At 42.2% G+C, this 20,332-nt stretch overlaps 2 protein-coding genes and 1 non-coding gene across 3 annotated transcripts in view; 2 read left to right on the plus strand and 1 right to left on the minus strand.

Annotated features, from left to right (window-relative positions):
* Positions 1–12,685, plus strand: part of NAIP (NLR family apoptosis inhibitory protein) — a 43,858-nt gene extending 31,173 nt beyond the window's left edge. The window contains exons 9-13 of the mRNA XM_075541144.1: positions 840–1,013; positions 2,180–2,332; positions 2,811–2,897; positions 6,091–6,255; positions 9,678–12,685. Coding sequence (XP_075397259.1) covers positions 840–1,013; positions 2,180–2,332; positions 2,811–2,897; positions 6,091–6,255; positions 9,678–10,042 — 944 coding nt within the window. The 3' untranslated portion in view covers positions 10,043–12,685. The remainder of the gene's footprint in view (positions 1–839; positions 1,014–2,179; positions 2,333–2,810; positions 2,898–6,090; positions 6,256–9,677) is intronic.
* LOC142442047 (U7 small nuclear RNA) lies at positions 2,516–2,578 on the plus strand. The gene has a single exon (XR_012783307.1). It is a non-coding gene; the product is annotated as a U7 small nuclear RNA (small nuclear RNA).
* Positions 12,686–15,950: 3,265 nt separating the features above from the next.
* LOC142440007 (methyl-CpG-binding domain protein 3-like 3) lies at positions 15,951–16,568 on the minus strand. Its single transcript, XM_075542658.1, has one exon. It carries the CDS (start codon positions 16,566–16,568, stop codon positions 15,951–15,953), a length of 618 nt encoding a protein of 205 aa, XP_075398773.1.
* Between the last annotated feature and the right edge of the window lie 3,764 nt (positions 16,569–20,332).

The following is a 20,332-nucleotide window of genomic DNA, read 5'->3' on the forward strand; positions in this document are numbered from 1 at the left end:
GAGATGGATCATGGATTAACTATAAAAGGTGAAACTTTACAAAGCTTATAGAAGAAAACATGGAAGAATGTCTTCATGATTTCAGGGTAAAAAAATCTTAGCTAGGACACAATGGTCATTAATCATAAAAGAGAAATAGACAGTTTTGACTTTATCAGAATTAAAACTCCTAATTCTCAAAAGATGCTATGAAAAATATGAAACAAATATTATTTTGAGCAAAAGAAGACAGCATTTTAAAAATGCGTTCTATGTGATTCCACTTCTAAGTCCAAGACAAGCAAAGCTAAGCATGGTGCCAGAAATTGGAAAGTGATTACAAGAGGAAGACAACATTGACTAGAAAAATGTCCATCTGGGCTGATGGAAAAGTTCATTCTTTTGTGTGAATATTGGTTTCATGGGGTGATACATATGTTAAAATTCATTGCATTTTCATCAATGACGTCTAAGCATATGCAAATGATGTTGCAGTACCACCGGAGGGTGGGGTGCACAGAAATGTCTATGCATACTTGTATCGTAGCACTTAAAACTCCATCATTATCTATTTGTAAATCTCTCTTCCTAAGTAGACTGTGAGCAACTTGCAAGGCAAACCCAGTATCTTATTTATTTTACGAGTTCAGAGAATAGCATAAAGCTTTCCATATAATAGGTAATCAATAAAATGCTGCAAAAACCAGTAGCTACATGTGAACTGCAAAGAAACAAGGAGACTATTTTGGTAAATAAGAGGTTTTTATTTGAAAACATGACAATAGCTTGATGAATCCAAATGACAGTGAACATTTTTATTGTGACCCCGAGAGTAACACTGAGTAACTGTTGCTTTCCAGCCCAGATCTTTTCTAATTTGGACAAGTTTTCGACCCTGAAAGAACTGTCGGTGGATCTCAACTGCGAACTAGATGTCTTTTCAATCATTCCTGAAGAATTCCCAAACTTCCACCATATGGAGAAACTAATGATTCTAATTTCAGCTGAATATAAATATGATTGTTCCAAGCTAGGTAAGGGTGGTATTTTGATTGACAGCTACTTGATCCATAATTTACTAAGAGTTAAAGCTTCTGTGGATTTGAGCATGTCTGTATTGATGGTACGCTATTTTAAAGTATGTATATATCTTTAAATATGTATATACATATATAAAGAATACATATGTATATTTATGACATGCTAGGAACGGTCCTAGGTACTTTACAGATATTAACTTATCAAACTCTCCTGTTCATCCTGTGAGGCAACATGCTATTGTTAGTCCCATTTTATAGCTGAACAAATTGAGACATCAAGGGGTGAAGTAATTTGCTCAAGGTCACCTAGCTAAGGAAATGGCAGGTCTGGGATTCAAATTGAGGAATTCTAACTCCAGAGCTTGTGCCCTTAACTGCTATTATTCAGCTTCACCCAAAGCAGTTTGTACAACCCTTTAATTTTGCATTTGTTTATATTGCTTTCCTCTTGCAACTTACAAATCTGCCAGCTAGGGGGCAACGTCAGCGCATTAGTTACAGCTGGACGGATTGTCCTATTCCTCACAAGGCGGAACTGCGAGTTAATGGACAACGTGGGCAGCCGTCCATCTTTCCATGCATCAGTTAGCAAAATTACTTAGGCATCGATTCCTGGGTTTAGTAAAAAGTTCTGCTTTTTACGTACCATTGAAGTAAATAATACACAATTCAACACTGAAGCAATTGAAATCCCCATGGAATGGATATGTGGAGGTGCACGCCAAAGATTCACGGACGCCGAATGAAGCTGTGGATGGTAGTTTTCTTACCTTTGCCAGACATTTTTGCATCACAATTAGGTTTGCCGCAGAGCTGCCATTCCGCCCACCCCACTTTGTGTGGCACCCCCTCTGGGTGGTGCCTAGTACGAAGGTGGAGAACTTGGGATGGTCCCCTTCCAGAGTAATGTCCCAGTGCCCTGGTCAGATAGGAGGGAAAACTGATCCCCAGAGGGCTCAGTAAATCGCCCCAGGTCATGTAGCTCACTGGTCAGTTGTGGAGACTGAACCTAAGACCCAGTTAGCACGATTGTGTGATCATTATATTATAGTGCCTTGTTTTATTTCAATATCACGGAAACAAAATAATATACCATGCAGTTAATTCTGAAAAGCACTTACTGTCTTCTCTAATTTCTGAAAATCATTGCTATTTTACAGTCAAGTTGATTCAGAATTCGCCAAATCTTCACGTTTTTCATCTGACATGTAACTTCTTTTCGGATTTTACGCCTCTTATGACTGCACTTGCTTCCTGCAAGAAACTCCAAGAAATTAAATTTTCTGGATCATTTTTTAAAGCCAACCCATTTGGTAAGAGATATAACTATAAAATAATGGTTTAAGATGTTTTGGGGGGCAAAGCCATTTAGAGCACTTTTGTAAGAGCTACATTTTACAAAGTGGGATTGAACTCAAAGAAAACTATTGTAACTGATATCCGATCTTAAATGAATTTCTCATATGGTAAAGTATATTTGTAATAATTCTAAACATCAGTGTTACAGCTCTTTTAGAATTTGCCTAGCAAGTTTTCTGGTTTTCCCGGAAACCGCCCCCCCCACACACACACACAAAGAATTCTAAACATCTCTAGATATTAAAAGTAGTTTCTGAGCAAAGATTTCTTTTACATACTTCATCTGAATATTTTGATTTCTAATACCTTTGATCAGGATTTATTTTAAAGACATTCCTTTTTTCCTTTATAAACTTAAAAAAATCATTTGAGACATTCCTTTTTGTTAGAAGTGCAGTTTAACAAGATGAATTTCTCTTTTCTCTTTTATAGTCATCATATTGCCAAACTTTACTTCTCTGAAGATTTTAAAACTTACACAGCAACAGTTTCCAGATAAGGAAGTAGCTGAGAAATTTGGTATGTTTACAGAATAGTACCTTTTACTTATTCTTTATTTTCCTCCAAACAAACCCTTTTTCTCTGGTTAGAATTCGCCATGACAAATAAGGAAGTATTAGTTTTCTTGTGATTTAGAAGACACAACCTTTACTGTCCAAATGCCTTCAATGTTGTTTCCCACCTTCCTGACAGTGGGTCCCACATCAAGCAATCTTCTCAGAATACATGTTTGACCAGTTCAGTACAAAGTACAAGTTCAATGTCAGGTATCATTTCCAAACATGTGAATTAATAGCCTGTGGTTTCAGAGGTTTCTGGGATATAGGTATAGCTATCTTTTTTTTTTTTTATAGCTATCTTTTAAGTTAAGGAAACTTGATGGAACAAAACTAAAAATGTAGAAATACAAAAGTCATAGATGTGGGATGTGACTAGTACCAGATACCCCATTGAATTGATTCAGACTCATGGTGGCTCCCTCTATGTCTGTAGAGACCTGTGCTTCACAGGGTTTCCAATTGCTGATTTCGAGAAAGTAGATAGCCAGATCTTTCTTCCAAGGTACCTCTGAATTCCCACCTTTCATCAAACCCATTATCCACGTGTACTCTCCAGGGACTTCATGTGAAGTATATGGTAGTGCTATTCAAAGTGTTCCTCAGAACCCGTGAGTAAGAAAAAAAAAAAAAAAGACCCCACAATGGACAAGGGACTTATCTCCAAAATCTATAGAAAACTACCAGACCTCAAGAAGTAATAGATGAATGACCCAATTAAAAAGTGGGCAAAGGACATGAACAGACAACTCACCATAGATGACATCCCAGTGTTTAATAAATAGAAGAAGAACTGCTCCCAATTACCTCATACTGACCTTGACAGCCAACTCAATAGAAACAGATGCTGGACCTCCTCCCTGGGGGATGGACAACAGAAAAGTGGGTGAAGGGTGACATCGGACGGTGTAAGATATGACAAAATGATAATAATTTATAAATTATCTAGGGCTCATGAAGGAGGGGGCAGTGAGCAGGGAGGGGGAAATGAGGAGCTGATACCAAGGGCTCAAGCAGAAGGCAAATGTTTTGAGAATGATGATGTCAAAAAATGTACAAATGTGCTTGATACAATGGATGAATGTATAGATTGTGATAAGAGTTGTATGAGCCCCCAATAAAATGATTAAAAAACAAAATAAAACCATGCTGGAGATCGGAACTTTCATACACTGCTGATAGGACTGTACGTATTACAGCCACTGTGGAAAGCAACATGGCAGCGCCTCAAACAACTGGGAACAGCTATTCCATCTGACCCAGAAATCCCTCTGCTGGCAATATATAATCACGAAGTAAGAGTCATACATACGACATATATGCATCTATATCATACAATATAAAAATAGGACTTCCTGGTGGGCGGGGTCGGGGAGGGAGGGAATAAAGGAGAACTGACATCAAGGAGCTCAAGAAGAAAGGAAACGTGTTGGAGCGGAAGGTGACAGCAATTGCACAGTGCTGCTTGAGCTGATTTAATTGTGGACCATTCTAATATCTGTAAGAGCTCCCTATAAAATGATTAAAAATAACTTAACTTAAAAGAAGAAGAATCAAAACAGGAATAGGCATCTACACACTCGTGCTCAGTGCAGCACTGTGCACAATAGCAAGAAGATGGAAACAACCTAAATGTCCTTCAATATAAGAATGGCTGAAGAAACCCTGGTGCATACACACAATGGAATAATGCATCAGTAAAACAAAAATATGACGAAACCACAAATCCCCTCAGGACATGGATAGACCTGGAGAACATGATGCTGAGGGAAATCTGTCAGTTATGAAAGGGAAAATATAGTATGGAACCACTGTTTTAAGGGAAAATATATGCTTAAAACACCCCAGATAATGACTTTCATACCCAAGGGAACAGACTTGGGGATTGCCAAGTCGGGGAGGGCAGAGGAGAGGAGGTAAAGCAGTGAGCTGAACTGTTGAGGCGTGTTCGTGATGAAGATAGCGGTCCGCGACAGGGAGAAGTAAAATCAAGGAGCAGGTGGAGCACAAATGACTGGGTGGCTTCATTAGCAGTTGCAACTGTTGTATACAAAGTTGATTATCTGAAATGTAACCCCCATCTAATTTACAATGAAAAAGAAAAACCAAATGCTCCTCAAACTTGGGAACCCATGGATCACTCACTCCCTTTCTCTTCCCATCCCTGGAGGCCATGGCCAGCTGGGGGAGGCTGCTATGGAGCCAGCCGGAGAGGCTGCAGAAGCAAGATCAGGGGCCAAGGCGCTTGCTGGCATATGTAAGGAACTAAGTGAACATAAGGGACATTGATCACACAGTGGATGAAGTGTTCAGTTGCTAACCAAAAAGTTAGTGGTTCAAACCTACTAGTCACTTCATGGGACAAAGATGAGGCAGTCTACTTCTGTGCCAGTGTACTGCCTGGAAGCCCTATGCAGCATTTCGACTCTGTCCTTCAGGGTCACTGGGAGTTGGGACCCATTCAGTCCCAGTGGGGATAAGGGTGTGTCTACACCGCAGTCTGCACAGTTCTCAGCAGAGTCACCTGAAAGACTGGAAAGAATGCCACCCTCACAGTAATGAGCACATCAAGTGCTCTGATTTCGCTTTTCAAATACTTTCCTCTCTACCAGGTCCGGAGTGAAGAACTCAGGTGGGGAATTAGATGAGCCTGGAACATTGCTTCATGCTAGAAAGTGTTCGAAATCGTTCAATGCGAGCCTTCAGAAATAAAGAACTCTCTAGTGATCAAGTGATCCACGGTGTGCTGTGCGAAGGAGGAGCCAACGCAGAAAGGGAAGCAGTGGGAGAGGTGGATTGGGAGCTGGAGCGCTGGGAGGCAGCTGCTGACATCACTGAGCACAACAGCAAGGACGACAAGGAAGGCTTTGAAGAAGCAACAGGATGTTCTGAGCGCCTGTCTGAAGGAGGCAATGGAACTATGATTCACAGGCTGGGCTTGAGCACAGGAGAGATTGAGCAGTGGAGGCGGAAGAATGGTTGTCTGCAGAAAACAATGGCTCCTCTTTCTTGTCCTGTGAGAGGACAGAAACCGTCTGTATGCCAGATGAGGTCTAGTCTCCTGGATTGTGCATTAGTTTTGAGGCTGTAGATTACCATGGCTTTGAGAACGGAACAATACCGAGAATAACACTATTTTTTATCTCTTCTGATAGCCTACACTTTAGGTTCTCTTAATAACCTAGAAAAACTGATCCTTCCTACTGGGGATGGGATTTATCAAGTGGCTAAACTGATCATCCAGCAATGCCAGCAGCTACGATGTCTCCGAGTTCTCTCATTTTTCCAGACTTTGAATGACGACAGCGTGGTGGAGATTGGTGAGCTACCCTTTAATAACGTGTTTCTGTTCACACGCCAGTGGTAGGACCCAAGCTTTCTCCTCCAGATGCTGAGGGCTACAATGTGTCTATTTAAAAAGCATTTTCCTTTTAAAGCATGTCTTCTTCCAACTCATTGTTTATTTCCATGGCGTGTTTCTCCCCTCTGAGTCCTGTAGATTCACAAGGCCCAATCTGCAAGATGGCTTCCTAGATGAGAGTCTACATGCTCAAGTCTGCGTTCTTGACCAAGCTGTGTGTAGCAAGCTGCATTTCAGACAGCTTGCTACACTCTCAAGGCAATCCTTTTTGTAGTATTTTTTAAAGTTGAAGATTAAAATATGTCCAAGTGCATAAATCATAAAGGATAAAGGTGCAGCTCAAGTAATTTTCTCGTGAACATATCTTTGTAATAATCACCAGATTAGAATGAAGAGCATTACCGACAGCTCAGACGACTTCCGTGTGTCCCCTCTGCCACTGCTTTCCTCCTCTTCCCAAGGTGGCCATCAGTTTGCTTCTTAGAACCATAGGCTCATTTTGTCTGCTTTCGCGCCTGGCTTTTTTGCTTAACATTATATTTGGGAGATTCAGTCACCCTGATGTATTTAGTTAATGTCCATTGATTTATTTAATGTCATCTTGTTTTTAGGTGCAAGTTTGCACAGTAAATTAGGGTCCTGATTAACAATTTTTATACCAATTATTCTGAGACACAGGTTATAATTTTCAAAGTGTGTCAGCATTTTCATGAATTCCAGTCTGTTCTGTATTGATGCGTATAGATCTATGAGCATCCCTGTCCTTCTTTGCCTTCTCATCTTGCTTTTGTGTAGACGTCGACCATTTGGTCTTGTGTAACCAATTGTTTAAGGGACACAATACTCATGGGTGATATTGTTTATAATATAACCTATTGTTTGACTGAAAGGTGATCTCTAGGGATGGTTTCTGTTCCAGGTTGTATTTTATTATCTTTTTTCCAGGTTTTAAAAGTATCTTAAGGTGATAGACTTGAGATTCCCCAAGTCTCTGTTACTCCAATAAGTGGCCTGGTCTTTTTTACGGATTTAGTTTTGTTCTACGTCTTTCTCCTGATCTAAGCAGGACCTGGTGAGAATGGTCAGTAGGGGTAACTAGGTGCTTCTCGTTCTTCTCACCTCAGGGTATAAGAAGCTCAGGTTCCTGTGCGCTGTTAGTCCTGTGGACTAGTTTCTTCCTTGAGTTTTGGGTTTCCTTCATTCTCTTTCGCTCTAGATGAGTTGAGAATAACAGTTGTATCTTAGGTGGCTGCTCACAAACTTCCAAGACCCCAGGTTCTCTGCACCAAACTAGAGTGTAGAACGGTAACTTTGTTATGCCAACTGGTTAAGTTATTGCACAAAATTATAGTCCCAAGTCCTTCAACCTAGTTAACCAACTCCACAAGTATATATATGTCTAGAACTGTGCATCATTTTATCTATGGATATACAAGTATATGTAGCATACACATATTTACATGTTCTTTTAGAGATACCTATAGCTACACATGATGCACTCAAATATACCTTCCTAGAGACATATATAGGTGCCCTGGTGGCATAGTGGTTACATGGTGGGCTGCTAACCTTAAGGTCGGTAGTTCCAAACCACCAACCGCTTTTTAGGAGAAAGATGACACTTTCTACTTCCATAAATAATTTGTCTTGGAAACCCATGGGGTGAGTTATATCCTGACCTATAGGGTTGCTTTGAATTGTAATAGACTTGATGGCTGTGAGTGATAAACATATATACAAACACATCTGCCCATATACCCACATGCATATTTTTATTATCGTTGCTGTTGAAAAGTTGAACCTGTTGTTGTTAGGTGCCATTGAGTCGGTTCCAGCCCATAGCGATTTTGTGCCCTGGCCTGCATCCTCCCAATGGTTCCTGTGCTCGAGCCCATTGTTGTCACTATTGTGTCAATTCAACTTGAGGGCCTTCCTCTTTTTTTCCCCCCCTTCTACTTTGCCAAGCAGGATGTCCTTCCCTAGGGACTGGTCTCTCCTGACAACACATCCAAAGTATGGAAGATAAAGTCTCACCATCTTTGCCTCTAAGGAGCAAAGATGTACTTCTTCCAAGACAGATTTGTTTGTTCTTTTGCCAGTTTATGGTATTTTCAATATTCTTCACCAGCACCATAATTCAAATGCAATGATTCTTCTTCAGTCTTTATTCAGTGTCCAACTTTCACATGTATATGATGCAATGGAGAACACCATGGCTGGGTCAGGTGCACCTTAGTCCTCAACGTCCCGTCCTTGCTGCTTTTCAATACTTTAAAGAGGTCTTGTGCAGCAGCTTGACCTAATGCAATGTGTTGTCCAGTACCATGACTGCTGCTTCCATGGGCGTTGCTTGTGGATCCAAGCCAGATGAAATCTTTGACAACTTCAACCTTTCCTCCTTTTATCATTTACTGGTTCAGTTTGAGGATTTGGGTCTTTACTTTGAGTTGTAATTGATATGGAAAGCTGTGATCCTTGATCTTTGTCAGCAAGTGTTTCAAGTCCTCATTTTCAGCAAGGAAAGTTGTCATGTGCATATCACAGGTTGTTCGTAAGTCTTCCTCCATCCCTGATGCCACAGTCTCCCCCATAAAACCCAGCTTCCCTGATGATTTGCTCAGCATACAGATTGAGTAAGTGTGGTGGGAGGATACAACCCTTGACACACACACCTTTCGATTTTAAACCATGTGATATGCCCTTGTTCTGTTCAGACAACTGCCATGACCCATGCTTGAACGAATTCCACATGAGCACAGTGAAGTATTCTATAATTCCCAATCTTCTCAAGGCTACAAGAAATTAGATGGTATTGTATTATAGTTTTGATTTGCATCCTTCTAATAGTTAAAGATCACAAGCATCATTTCACGTTAGCAATCTGAATGTCTTTTTTGGTCCAGTGTCTGTTCATCTGTGAATGGAATGAGCATTGATGGTCTGTTCCACATTCAACCCCTGGCCTCATTTTACCTAATGATATTGAGCTTCTCCACCATCTCATCCCACAGATGTAAGGAATTTGACTCCATTGTATCCTATCTGGGAAAGTTCACGTGTACAGTCACCCTTTATGTTGTTGAAATAAAGTATTTGTAATGATATTGTTGGTTTTGCAAAATTCTATCATGCAGTCCACTGATAACTTGCTTTGTTTCAAACTTTCGTATTCCTTTTGGCTCACCTATTTCCTCATTTCTCTTTCCATATGGAAGTTATTTTTTAAATGCTACATCTAAATGTGTATACGACATTGGGCATATCCTATGCTTGCTGGTGGTGGTGGTGGTGGAAGAGGAGGCTGGTTGAAATAACCTTGTCTGCCGTTACTGAACTAGAAGTCCTGCTGACTCCAGTTTCATAAATTCTTTGTTTTTATAGCCAAGGCAGCAAACAATGGAGGCTTCCAGAAACTTAAGAGCCTAAGTCTTTCAATCAATCACAAGATCACAGAGGAGGGATATAAGACTTTCTTTCAAGAACTGGATAACCTGCCAAACTTGCAGAAATTGAATATCTCAAGGCATTTCACAGAGTGTATCAAATCTCACGCTTCAACAGTGAAGTCTTTGAGCCAGTGTGTGTCAAGACTGCCAAGCCTCCTCAAACTCTACATGTGTGGTTGGCTCCTGGATGCAGAAGACATAGCCTTGCTTGATGCCACGAAGGAAAGACACCCTCAATCTAAACGTTTAATTATTTCCTGGAAATGGAGGCTGCCATTTTCTCCAATCATTCATAAGTAGAATATGAACGGTTCTAAAGCTAAAATCTGTTGAAACAATTCCAAACACTTAACTTTCCAAAAACATTTTATTACATATTACATACAAAAGATAAGTGATAAGATGTGTAAAGCACATTCTCCTACTAATAATAGAAAACCCTGCATACTCAATTACTCAGCTTAATACAGCATTACCTTTGAAGTTACTGAACCGTTCTCCCTAACTAAAAATTGGCCCAGTCAACTTTATATACCTAAGCCTTCATTACTAGGGTCAAGTACCAGGTTTTCAAGTTGACTATTGTAACAATAGTAACAAAGTCACCGAGGAGGGCGGGGGTGGGGAAAGGAGCACTGATCTGTCTCAAAACAATAATATGGAAAATGTGCTCAAGTTATATCTGAGATGACTAAAGACATAAATGAATTTCATATATAGATGAAAGAGGAGTTGACCTTAACATAGGGTTATATGATTCACTTGTGGGGCAAGAGAGATATTCCTTAGTCTTAAAAAGACTGGCTTTGTATATTTAATTAACTGCAATACACTAAGGTTTGCTTATTTTTCTTAATGCTATGCCAATATAAAAAGAAATAGGTCTTAGGAAGAGATGCATTGTTCTAGGGACTTTTGATTTAATCCAAATGTTTAACATTATTATACAGTTAAACATGTGAAAGCCAAAACTTGTGTAAAGTAGAAAGCCATCAAAGAAGGAAAATGCAAATATTTTCCACTAAAAAGAGAGAGAAGTGGTCGGACTGCAACCTGTCAGAGGGAAGCTGGCCAGGCCAGCAAACACAGCAGCCCCATCAAGTTCAGACTGTCATTGAAACCACATAAAAATACAAAGTAGAATTTAGCATTACTGAAATGTCTCTGCTTCCCAGAGAATTGAGTATTAATGCATTTTTACGCAACTCTGTTTGCCTGCGAGTTCAATGTATACTATATTGTCATTAGAATTTTATGACCCATGAAAAACATATTTTTTTCTCTTCAATAACTTCATATTGCTCAAGGTAGTAATCTGCCACATCAAGAAGCTTGTGTATGCCCAGAATTTCTCTTCTACTAGTTAAAAAGCAGTTTTCTAGAGGCCAAGAGACAATTCTAAATTCATGAAGCTATGATCAGTTGCAATGATTTTTTTTAACCTAATGCTTATTTTTGCCAAGGAAAAAGTCCATTGTGCTCGGCTAACCCCTAAGTATGAAACATAATTATTTGTTAAACACATGTTTGTAGATACATTAGGATTTTCTAGAAGGAGATGCAAGAACATTTTAACAGGGTTACTAGAAGATAGTTTTACTTTTTCTGCTTTTCTGCTGTATTTGATTTTACGCATGCTTGTACTACTCTTATATTTAAACTAAAATGTAAAACTGCTTTCACTAAAACATGAGTGGGCTACTTCGGGAGGATGAGGTTAAGAGGAGGGGAGATGGGGTGTCTTCTGGCTTGCCTGGCAACATATGTAACACTTTTGTCATCAGAGCAGTTTCTATTATATCAGATTCCAACCAGGATACAGAAACCAGAAAGTAACTTGACTAGCAAAAATTGAATATAAAGGATTGACTGAAGCAGAGAGTTAGTATAGTGGAGATTGGAACATGAGTGCTCTAGATAGAGGAACAACCAACAACCCTAGACTGACAGAGGACCCCAGAAAGGAGCCACACCAGCAGTCACTGGAGCCACAGAGAGGGTCACTGGTGCCATGGTCTGACCTGAGATGCTGCAGGAAGGCTCTTCATAGGAGGTGCAGGGAGCTGCTGAAGCCGGACACTAGTGGAGCCAGCCACATGCTCCATGGAGCTGGGTGCTGCAGAAGGCCTGTGAGCAGCTACCTAGAGGCACTCATAGGACCAAGGAAGAGAAGGCCCTTGTTTCTCCAATGTGTGTCAGAGTGCCTTCTAGGGACAAAACTTCACACAGATACATCATTAAAGGGGAGGTAATGAAGGATTTGGGGAGATTTAGCAAACTGACAACTGGTACAAGTATAACATTCAATAGTGTAAAACTAGACAGAAAAGAACCTAAATTTAGTAAAATCGAATGACATAATTATCATACATGTTATATATTCATAGAAAACTTTAAAAGTGAAACTTGTAACAATAATTAAACTTTGGGGAAGAGAACAGGACAGCTGGTGGACAGGGTGAAAGGAATTTGCTTTGTTTCTCCCACATACTTTAGTATAATGTGCATGTACTATTAAAAGATCACTTTAAAACCAACAGGACTCTGTGGAAATCATTTGCATGAGTGTTGGTTCAGGGCTTCTCTTACTGAGCAAGGTCAGCAAAGTATGGCCCACAGGCCTGTTTGTACACAGCCGTTGTGCTAAAAGTAGTTTTTGCATTTTTTAAGTGTTAAAAAATGCAGCACTTTCTTTTTGATTGAGGTTTCCCTGTCGTTGGTATTGTTTTTTTGTTTTGTAAGGTTTTCTGTCTGTGAAATCTGAGAGGAAAATCTCTAGCGACAGTATCGGATGAATGGTTCCTTGTGGTATGGCAGGGGAGGTTGGAGGGAGATAAAGAACTAGTAACACTGAGGACGAGGAAGAAGGAAATGTTCTAAAGTTGACTGTTGTGGTGACTGTACAGCTCTTCATGTGATTGACCTCTTAAATTTATGTGTGAATTATATGCCAATAAAACTGTTAAAAAAAACCCGGGAGGCTTCATCTTCTACTTTGAAAACATGACCCACAATAATAAATTTATAATACAGTACACACATACACATCCCATACAAACAAAACTAAAAAAACCCCACAAATAACATACAGGAACCTGTTTCACCAAAGTAGCACTCTTATTAAAATGAAGGTGTATCAAATGTCTTATCCAAATATAAGTAACAGAAACCCAGAAGTACAATGAGAAAGTGGCACAGAGGTCACATCTGAACTTTTGGCTACACCCGGGAGGAGACTCCAAGTCCACACCAGCCCAAGGCAGAGTGCCACAGGGCAGGAGTCTGACATTGTCCCACCCTCCATCCTCCTTTACGCTCTCTGACACCAACCATTTCTCCCACAGCACTCTGCTTCTCTGCTGGAAGCCATAATCCACTGCAATGGCCACATCGCCCTGACAGCCAATACTCACAATTATGGGCCTTTATGAGGGAAGGTACAGATCAGAGAACAGGAAGGATGTAGTCAGGGCTTCTCAGCCAGCAGCCACCTCGCTCTGGTCCTCAGCCTCTCAGTCACAAGGTCCCTCCGTCTCTACCTCATAGGCCTGGAAGCTGGCTGGCCACTTCACCTCATTGCCTCATCGCGTGGCCACTCGGCTTTCTCTGCTACTTCAGTCCATGGTCTCAGAAGTGCTCCTCTGGTGGCTGTTCTTTCTTGATGGTGCCAGGATTCTGTTCCTGCTTCTGAGATGACTTACACTCAGAGCAATGGTAACATTGGCCAATCTCCTCTACTAGTTTACTACACTACAGGGTCCCCACCCAATCACTTGGTGGGAAGTAGAGACAAGGAAGAAGAGCCGTATTTAAGCAATTTCATCTCGCCACATACAGAACTTGCCGATACGCACTAACTTCAACCATTCTTTCACATCCCCATTCCATCACAACTGCCCTCAGCGTCACCAATGACACCCCATTACCCAATTTTCTCAGTTTTCATCTTACTTGATATTCTAGGATTTGAATGTCAAGTAGCACGTGGCACTTATCCCTTAATATTCCTTCTTCACTTGGCTCTAGGACATGCCTCCTGCCTTTCCAAACTCATTGAGTGCCTTCTTACTCTCCTTTGCCATTTGTCCCCACACCTGTGATCTCTCACACTGGAAGCACTCCTCCGAACTTCTCTATTTTCACACCCATGGCTGTCTCGTCTCATTGAATGCCTTTAAATCCTACTTCTAAATTTTCATCTCTGGCTCACGTCTTTGCCTCTGACCTCCTGACGCATAAAGAAGTTCATGAATCCTTTCGTGAGTAGCTTGATTAAACGTAACTTACTATTTGTTGTATTAGATGTTCTGCCTACCTGGGACTGCATGTTTGTTCTAACAAGCTCATTCACTGGGTATTTTAGTTGCGAGAAGCCACAAATAACTAAGCGAATGTCCTCTCTAGCTAGGATGTGGGACATATCTGAAGAAAAGGAGGCTTTTTAACACGCATTGTTGTCAAATGGCCTTAAGAAATAGTCCTTTCATAAGGATATAAACAAGTCTGAAGAAAAAAAGCCTTTTATTCTCTAAAGTTTCCCAGACAACCATGAAGGTTTCACTTAAGCAATTTATTAAGAGCCTTGCTGTTAATTACTACAAGCCCCAGACTCAAAGAATGTTTCACATCAACATTGATATTTTTATGACCAATCCTAAAAAAGTATGCATTGTAAATATTCTGATATTATAATTTATAGCCACACTGAAAACCATTCCATACCCTGTCCCAGCCATCTCTGACCACTACGAAAAAGTAACTCAGCCAAAAGACTTTATTATAATTTCTTTCATGAACTATAGCTGTAAGAATATTTTAGTTGACATAAATTTACGTATGGATAAACTGGTGCCTTCCTGCATCCCAATGTAGTTATTTAGTTACATTTTAATGGACTAAGTGGATTTTTTCTACAACATTCATATGTAACATCTGTTAATGGATATCTCAAATTTCTGTCAAAAATTCAACTCCCTTCTCTTTTTTAAAATCATTTTATTAGAGGCTCATACAACTCCTATCACAATCCATACATATATTATTTGTGTAAAGCACATTTGTACAATTGTTGCCCTCATCATTCTCAAAACATTTGCTCTCCACCAAAGCCCCTGGCATCAGGTCCTCATTTTTTCCGCTCCCTCCCCACTTCCCCCTCCCTCATTAACCCTTGATAATTTATAAATTATTTAGTCATATCTTGCTCTGTCCCACGTCTCTCTTCACCCACCTTTCTGTTGTCTGTCCCCCAGGGAGGAGGTCATATGTAGATCCTTGAAATCAGTTCCTCCTTTCCAACCCACCCTCCCTATGCCCTCCCAGTATCGCCACTCACACCACTGGTCCTAAGGGGATCATCCGCCCTGGATTCCCTGTGCTTAGAGTTCCCATCTGTACCAGTGTACATCCTCTGGTCTAGTCAGACTTGCAAGGTAGGATTTTGATCATGACAGTGGTGGTGGGTGGGGGAGGGGAATATTTAGGAACTAGAGGAAAGTTGTATTTTTGATCGTTGCTACATCACACCCTGACTGGCTCGTCTCCTCCCCAAGACCCTTCTGTAAGGGGATGTCCAGTGGCCTACAAATGCGTTTTGGGTCTCCACTCCGCACTCCCCTGCTCATTTGTTCTGATGATGCCTGATACCTGATCCCTTTGACACCTTCTGACTGCACAGGCTTCTTCCATGTGGGCTTTGTTGCTTCTGAGCTAGTTGGCCGCTTGTTTACCTGCAAGCCTTTAAGACCCCAGACGCTATATCTTTGATAGCCGGGCACCATCAGCTTTCTTCGCCACATTTGCTTATGCACCCATTTGTCTTCAGCGGTCTTATCAGGGAGGTGAGCACACAATATGATTTTTTTGTTCTTTGATGCCTGATAAATGATCCCTTCAGGACCTCATGGTCACACAGGCTGGTGTGTTTCTTCCATGTCGGCTTTGTTGCTTCTGAGCCAGAGGGCCGCTTGTTTACCTTCAAGCCTTTAAGACCCTAGACACTATATCTTTTTTTTTTTTTTTGCACTGCTGAAAGGGGTTTAATGAAAAACACTTTGGGTGTAACACAGGGCAGCTGAGCTGAGCACAAGAAGGCTGGGTTGGTATTAAGGAGACGTGACAGCAGGCCTTGGGGGCTGTTGGTTGGTGAAGACTCTCAGGGCTGCATCAGTCTTGCTCTCCAGCACTTCCCTTGTTTTCCCTGTAGGTCTCAGGCCATCTCCCTTCTTTTCTCTGACTCAGTCGCCAGCTCATGTGCCCGGATGGCCTCGGCCAATTTCTCCCTTGCTTCCACCACTTCCTGAGCCTGTCTCTTGATATCATCACAGGTGATCTCTTGTCCATGGATGAGGGGATGATGCATCCCCACCCCGGGGATAATCTGCAGCAGATTTGATGAGTTCTCACTGGTGGGTGAGGGCTGAGTGCATGATCCTGTATCAGCAACATGGCCCAGGGATTCCTCTGAACATGCCTGTGCAGTTGATTTCAATAGATCTGTGAATTTCAGAGTAGGTAACAGCAGGTCCTCACTGCTTCTGGCCTGGAGGTTCTGCAGCCTCTTGAGGGCACTTATCTGCTGGGGCTTCGTCAGCATATCCTCCTCCTGCCTGCATCGGACCTCATTGCCAGGGTGAGAGGTGATTTTTGTGACAGGTTTCTGGAATATACAGCTGGTCCTCCTTAAAGGGAGGGCACATGCACGTTGCACTCGGACTTTGGAGTTGTGGTCACGTTTTTCCTTCTGCGAAATATGGTCCATCATATTTCTTTTGTGGATCCCCAGCAAGGACCGGTTTGGAGAACAGGTTGTTGGAATTTTATCCATGGCTGCAGAGCTGTTCTGATGGAAGTCCCAGGTCCACAAGAATATGGTCGTTTCCCGGTTCACAGGCCGCAGAAGGTATCGAATCGCGAGGGAGGCAGGCAGGCGATGGGGCAGGCTGCTAGGTCAGGTCTGAAGTGCCCGACACTATATCTTTTGATAGCTGGGCACCATCAGCTTTTTTCACATTTGGTTGTTCACCTGCTGTCTTCAGCGGTTGTGTCGGAAAGGTGAGCATCATAGAATGCCAATTTAATAGAAGAAAATATTCTTGCATCGAGGGAGTACTTGAGTGGAGACCCAAAGTCCTTCTGCTACCTATGTGCCTATAAACATAGGCACATAGATCTATTTCCCCGTCCTCATGCACATATTTGCATATGTACATGTCTTTATCGAGACCTCTATAAATGCCCTTTGCCTCCCAGCTCTTTCCTCTATTTCCTTTGACTGTCCTCCTGTCCCACTATCATGCTCAGTCCCCACCAGGGTTTCAGCAATTCCTTTTAGTTACATTACCCTTGATCATGCCCAACCTGGCCTCCCACACCGTCCTCACCACTGATTTGGATCGCTTGTTGTTCCCTTGTCCCTGAGTTTATTAACACCACTACCTTTCCCCCACCTCCACCTCTCTCCATGGGACTATTGGTCCCATTGTTTTCTCTTCCAATTGTTCATCCAGCCTATCTTATTTAGACAGACCTGCAGATATAATAACATAAACAAAAACAAGACAAAGCACAACAAAGCAACAATATACAAAAAAACAACAACAAACCAATGACAAAAAAAACAACAACAAGAAAAGCTTGTAATTAGTTCAAGGATTGTTTGTTGGCCTTTAGGAGTGTTTTCCAGTCCAGTCTGTTGGAGGAGCAAGCCCTGGCCCCAAAGTCCACCTTCAGCATTTCCTAGGGACCTCGCTGCTCCATTCCCTTACTGTTCTGTTGCACCCCCTTAACGTTTTGCCTCGGTGTGGCGGGATCAGATGGGGTGCAATTCCCACACTGTCTCTAGTGTTGTCCCCTATAGGGCTATGGGTCAGTGAGGGGCGTTGTTTCATAGTGGGGCCGGTCTTGCGGTCCTCTCTGTCGACTAGCTGCACTAATTGTGAACATCGACCTCCTGGCCTGGTGGGCCACGATGTGCTCCACTCTCTCCTCCTCCCCCTTCATCTGCTCCCGTGTGCTCTGATCAGACATGTCCCTCTTCCGGAGCTATAGATTCAGTGCCGTCCTTTGAAATGAATTCTTCGGGGGGGGAGGGGAAGTGTCCACTTAGTAGTTGGTGTTGGGGCTGGCCCCCCAGGCCTCTCAACTGGTTCCCTATTCCATGCCAGCATGTTGCATTCACATCTTGGAGTACCAGGTTGAATACTGGTCCCTCTTTCCCTGTGGAGACAAAGACAATACCTTCCCCTTGGATGGGTTAGTGCCCTGTCCTCCTGCTATCCCTTTCTTTATCATTTTTTTTTTCCTTTCCTCACCTTCTTTTTAATTGTCTACCATGTGCATCCCTGTATTTGGTCTGGTCCCTGCCATATTACATGGTCGCCAATCCCAGGATGTTTGTGTACTATAACTTTTTCCCTATGCCCCCTTTGCCTTTTTTCTTTCAAGCTTACCTCAGCAGCCTTTGAAGTCTTTCCATCTTTAAGTCAATGCTATATTGAGGTCTGTTTTCTCTTTTTTGCCCTCTGGATGAGGTAGTTCTATGTGGTGGTGTCTTATTTATGCTTGGTGAGTGTTGTTCGTCTGCCCATACTAGTTGGCAAGGATCTTTTGTAGGGCTGGGTTTCTTCTAACGTATTCTTTGAGTGTTTCCTTATCTGGGAAGACTTACTTCTCCATCTATCTTGATCGATAATTTGGCTGGGTAGAGTATTCTTGGGTTTGCATTGTTTTCCTTCAATTTTTGGAATATATTACTCCATTCTCTCCCCTTCTTCATAGTTTCTGCTGCTAGGTCTGAGCATATTCTTATTTGGGAACCTTTATATGTGATTACTTGTTTTTCCCTAGCTGCTCTCATGATTTTCTCAAAGTTGGATAATTTAACTATTACGTGCCTTGGTGACTTCTTCTTGGGATCTAGTCTAGATGGTGTTCTTTCAGTCTCCTGGTTTTCATTCATTAAGCTGGGGAAACTTTCCTCCAAGCATTCTCTCACTATTGTTGCAGATGACTTCTTTGTTGTGTCTTCCTCCGGTAAGCCAATAATTCTAATGTTGTTCCACTTCATAGCATCAGACATAACTCTTAAGTTTTCTTCAGCGTCTCTGATCTTATTAGATTTTTGTTCACGTTTGTTAAAGTCTACTTGGCTGTCCTCCAAGTCATTGATGTGGTTCTCTGCTTCCTCAAGTCGATTCTCGAGGTCTGTGTTTCTGCTACTGGTTTTTGTTATCTCCTCCCTAAGCTCCTATATTTCCCTTTGGTTTGTGGCTTTTATCTCATCTATCACTTCATCCTTTTTCTGTATTGTTTTCTTCATATACTGTATGATTCCCAAGTAGCACTCTGAAAATTTCTTTCTGTTGCAGCTCAATGTCTGCTTCTTCTATGCATGTCATTATGTTTAGGACATCTTCTGCCACTGCCTTTTGTTTCTCCCGTTTTTTCCTTGAGGTTGTTGGGGCTGATGGATGTTTGCTTTGTTTTAGAGGAGCCAGGTACCATTTTCCAGGGAGTCGAAGAGCCCTGGCTCTCTCTGGGAGACTTGTAGGAATGCTTCAAATTGCCTACAGTTTATTTCACTATGGAATTAACCTACCCCTTTATCTTCCTTTGGCTTCCCTCTTAGGAGAGTGACCCAGAAGACTGGTGGGTTGCCTGCTTTGGTGTTGCAGAGGTTGGGCAGAGGTTCCTGCAGCAGCTTGAGGGGTGTTGGCTGAGCTACCTTAGGACCCGGCACACAGGCAGAAATTCTCCTGAAAGATGTTGAGCAGAGTTTCTCCTGGTGGAGGTCAGCAGGCCCTTCTTCAGCCTCTGGATAGCTACACAGGGTGGGACTCACCTAGGTGGGTGTGGTGCAAGTGTAAATGCCCTAGGCTAAGGGGAGTGGTCTGGAGGTTAGCAGTAGTGTGTGAGAAACCAAGAGACAAAGAGGAGGAAAACAAGTTAAAAAGCAAGCCCACTGAGCCTGTGTGGTCCAGGGGTGGGGGGCATATAATGAAGAGATGGAAAGAAACACAACAATGTAGGTGAGTCCTGATTCCAACCAGTGGAGCAGCGAGGGTTTAGTTCCTGCTCCGAGGCGGCAGCAGCAAGCTGTGGCTGTGTTGAGAAAAGGCCCCAGCGCAGCCCTCCAAAACAGAGGCAGGGACAGAGAGGAGCTGCAAGGGTCCAGGTCCCTGCCCGGAGGCGGGTGGTGGCAAACTGTGGCTGTGTTGAGACCAAGCTGCCCTACAGGTTCCAAATGGTCCTGGCTCGGCAGAGACAGTGGCAGGGCCAAGGTCAAGCCCCAGCTGGCCTCTACTGCAGTAAGCCAAAAGCCTCAGCCCCTCAAAACCCTGTGGGTCTGTGCCTACTTATCTTTATGGTGCTCCTCTTGCGTTCCAGCAGTGTTGAATTTCCCTCAGCAACTCTCCTGGGCTGAATTCTGCAGTCCCTCTGGTATGTGTTACTCTATCGCCATCTTCCCGGAAGTCCCAACTCCCTTCTCTTAAAAAACATACTCTGTATGTAGACTTCTCATGCTCATTAAATTCCAACTTTATTTGTCCAATTAAGACAAAAAACTTGGCATCAACCTTAAATCTTCTC

The sequence above is a fragment of the Tenrec ecaudatus genome, chromosome 2 (assembly GCF_050624435.1).
Source record: "Tenrec ecaudatus isolate mTenEca1 chromosome 2, mTenEca1.hap1, whole genome shotgun sequence".
Classification (NCBI taxonomy): domain Eukaryota; kingdom Metazoa; phylum Chordata; class Mammalia; order Afrosoricida; family Tenrecidae; genus Tenrec; species Tenrec ecaudatus.

Coding starts and splice junctions, on each gene's coding strand:
- LOC142440007 (XM_075542658.1), bottom strand. CDS start 16,568: ATGGATAAAATTCCAACAACCTGTTCTCCAAACCGGTCCTTGCTGGGG.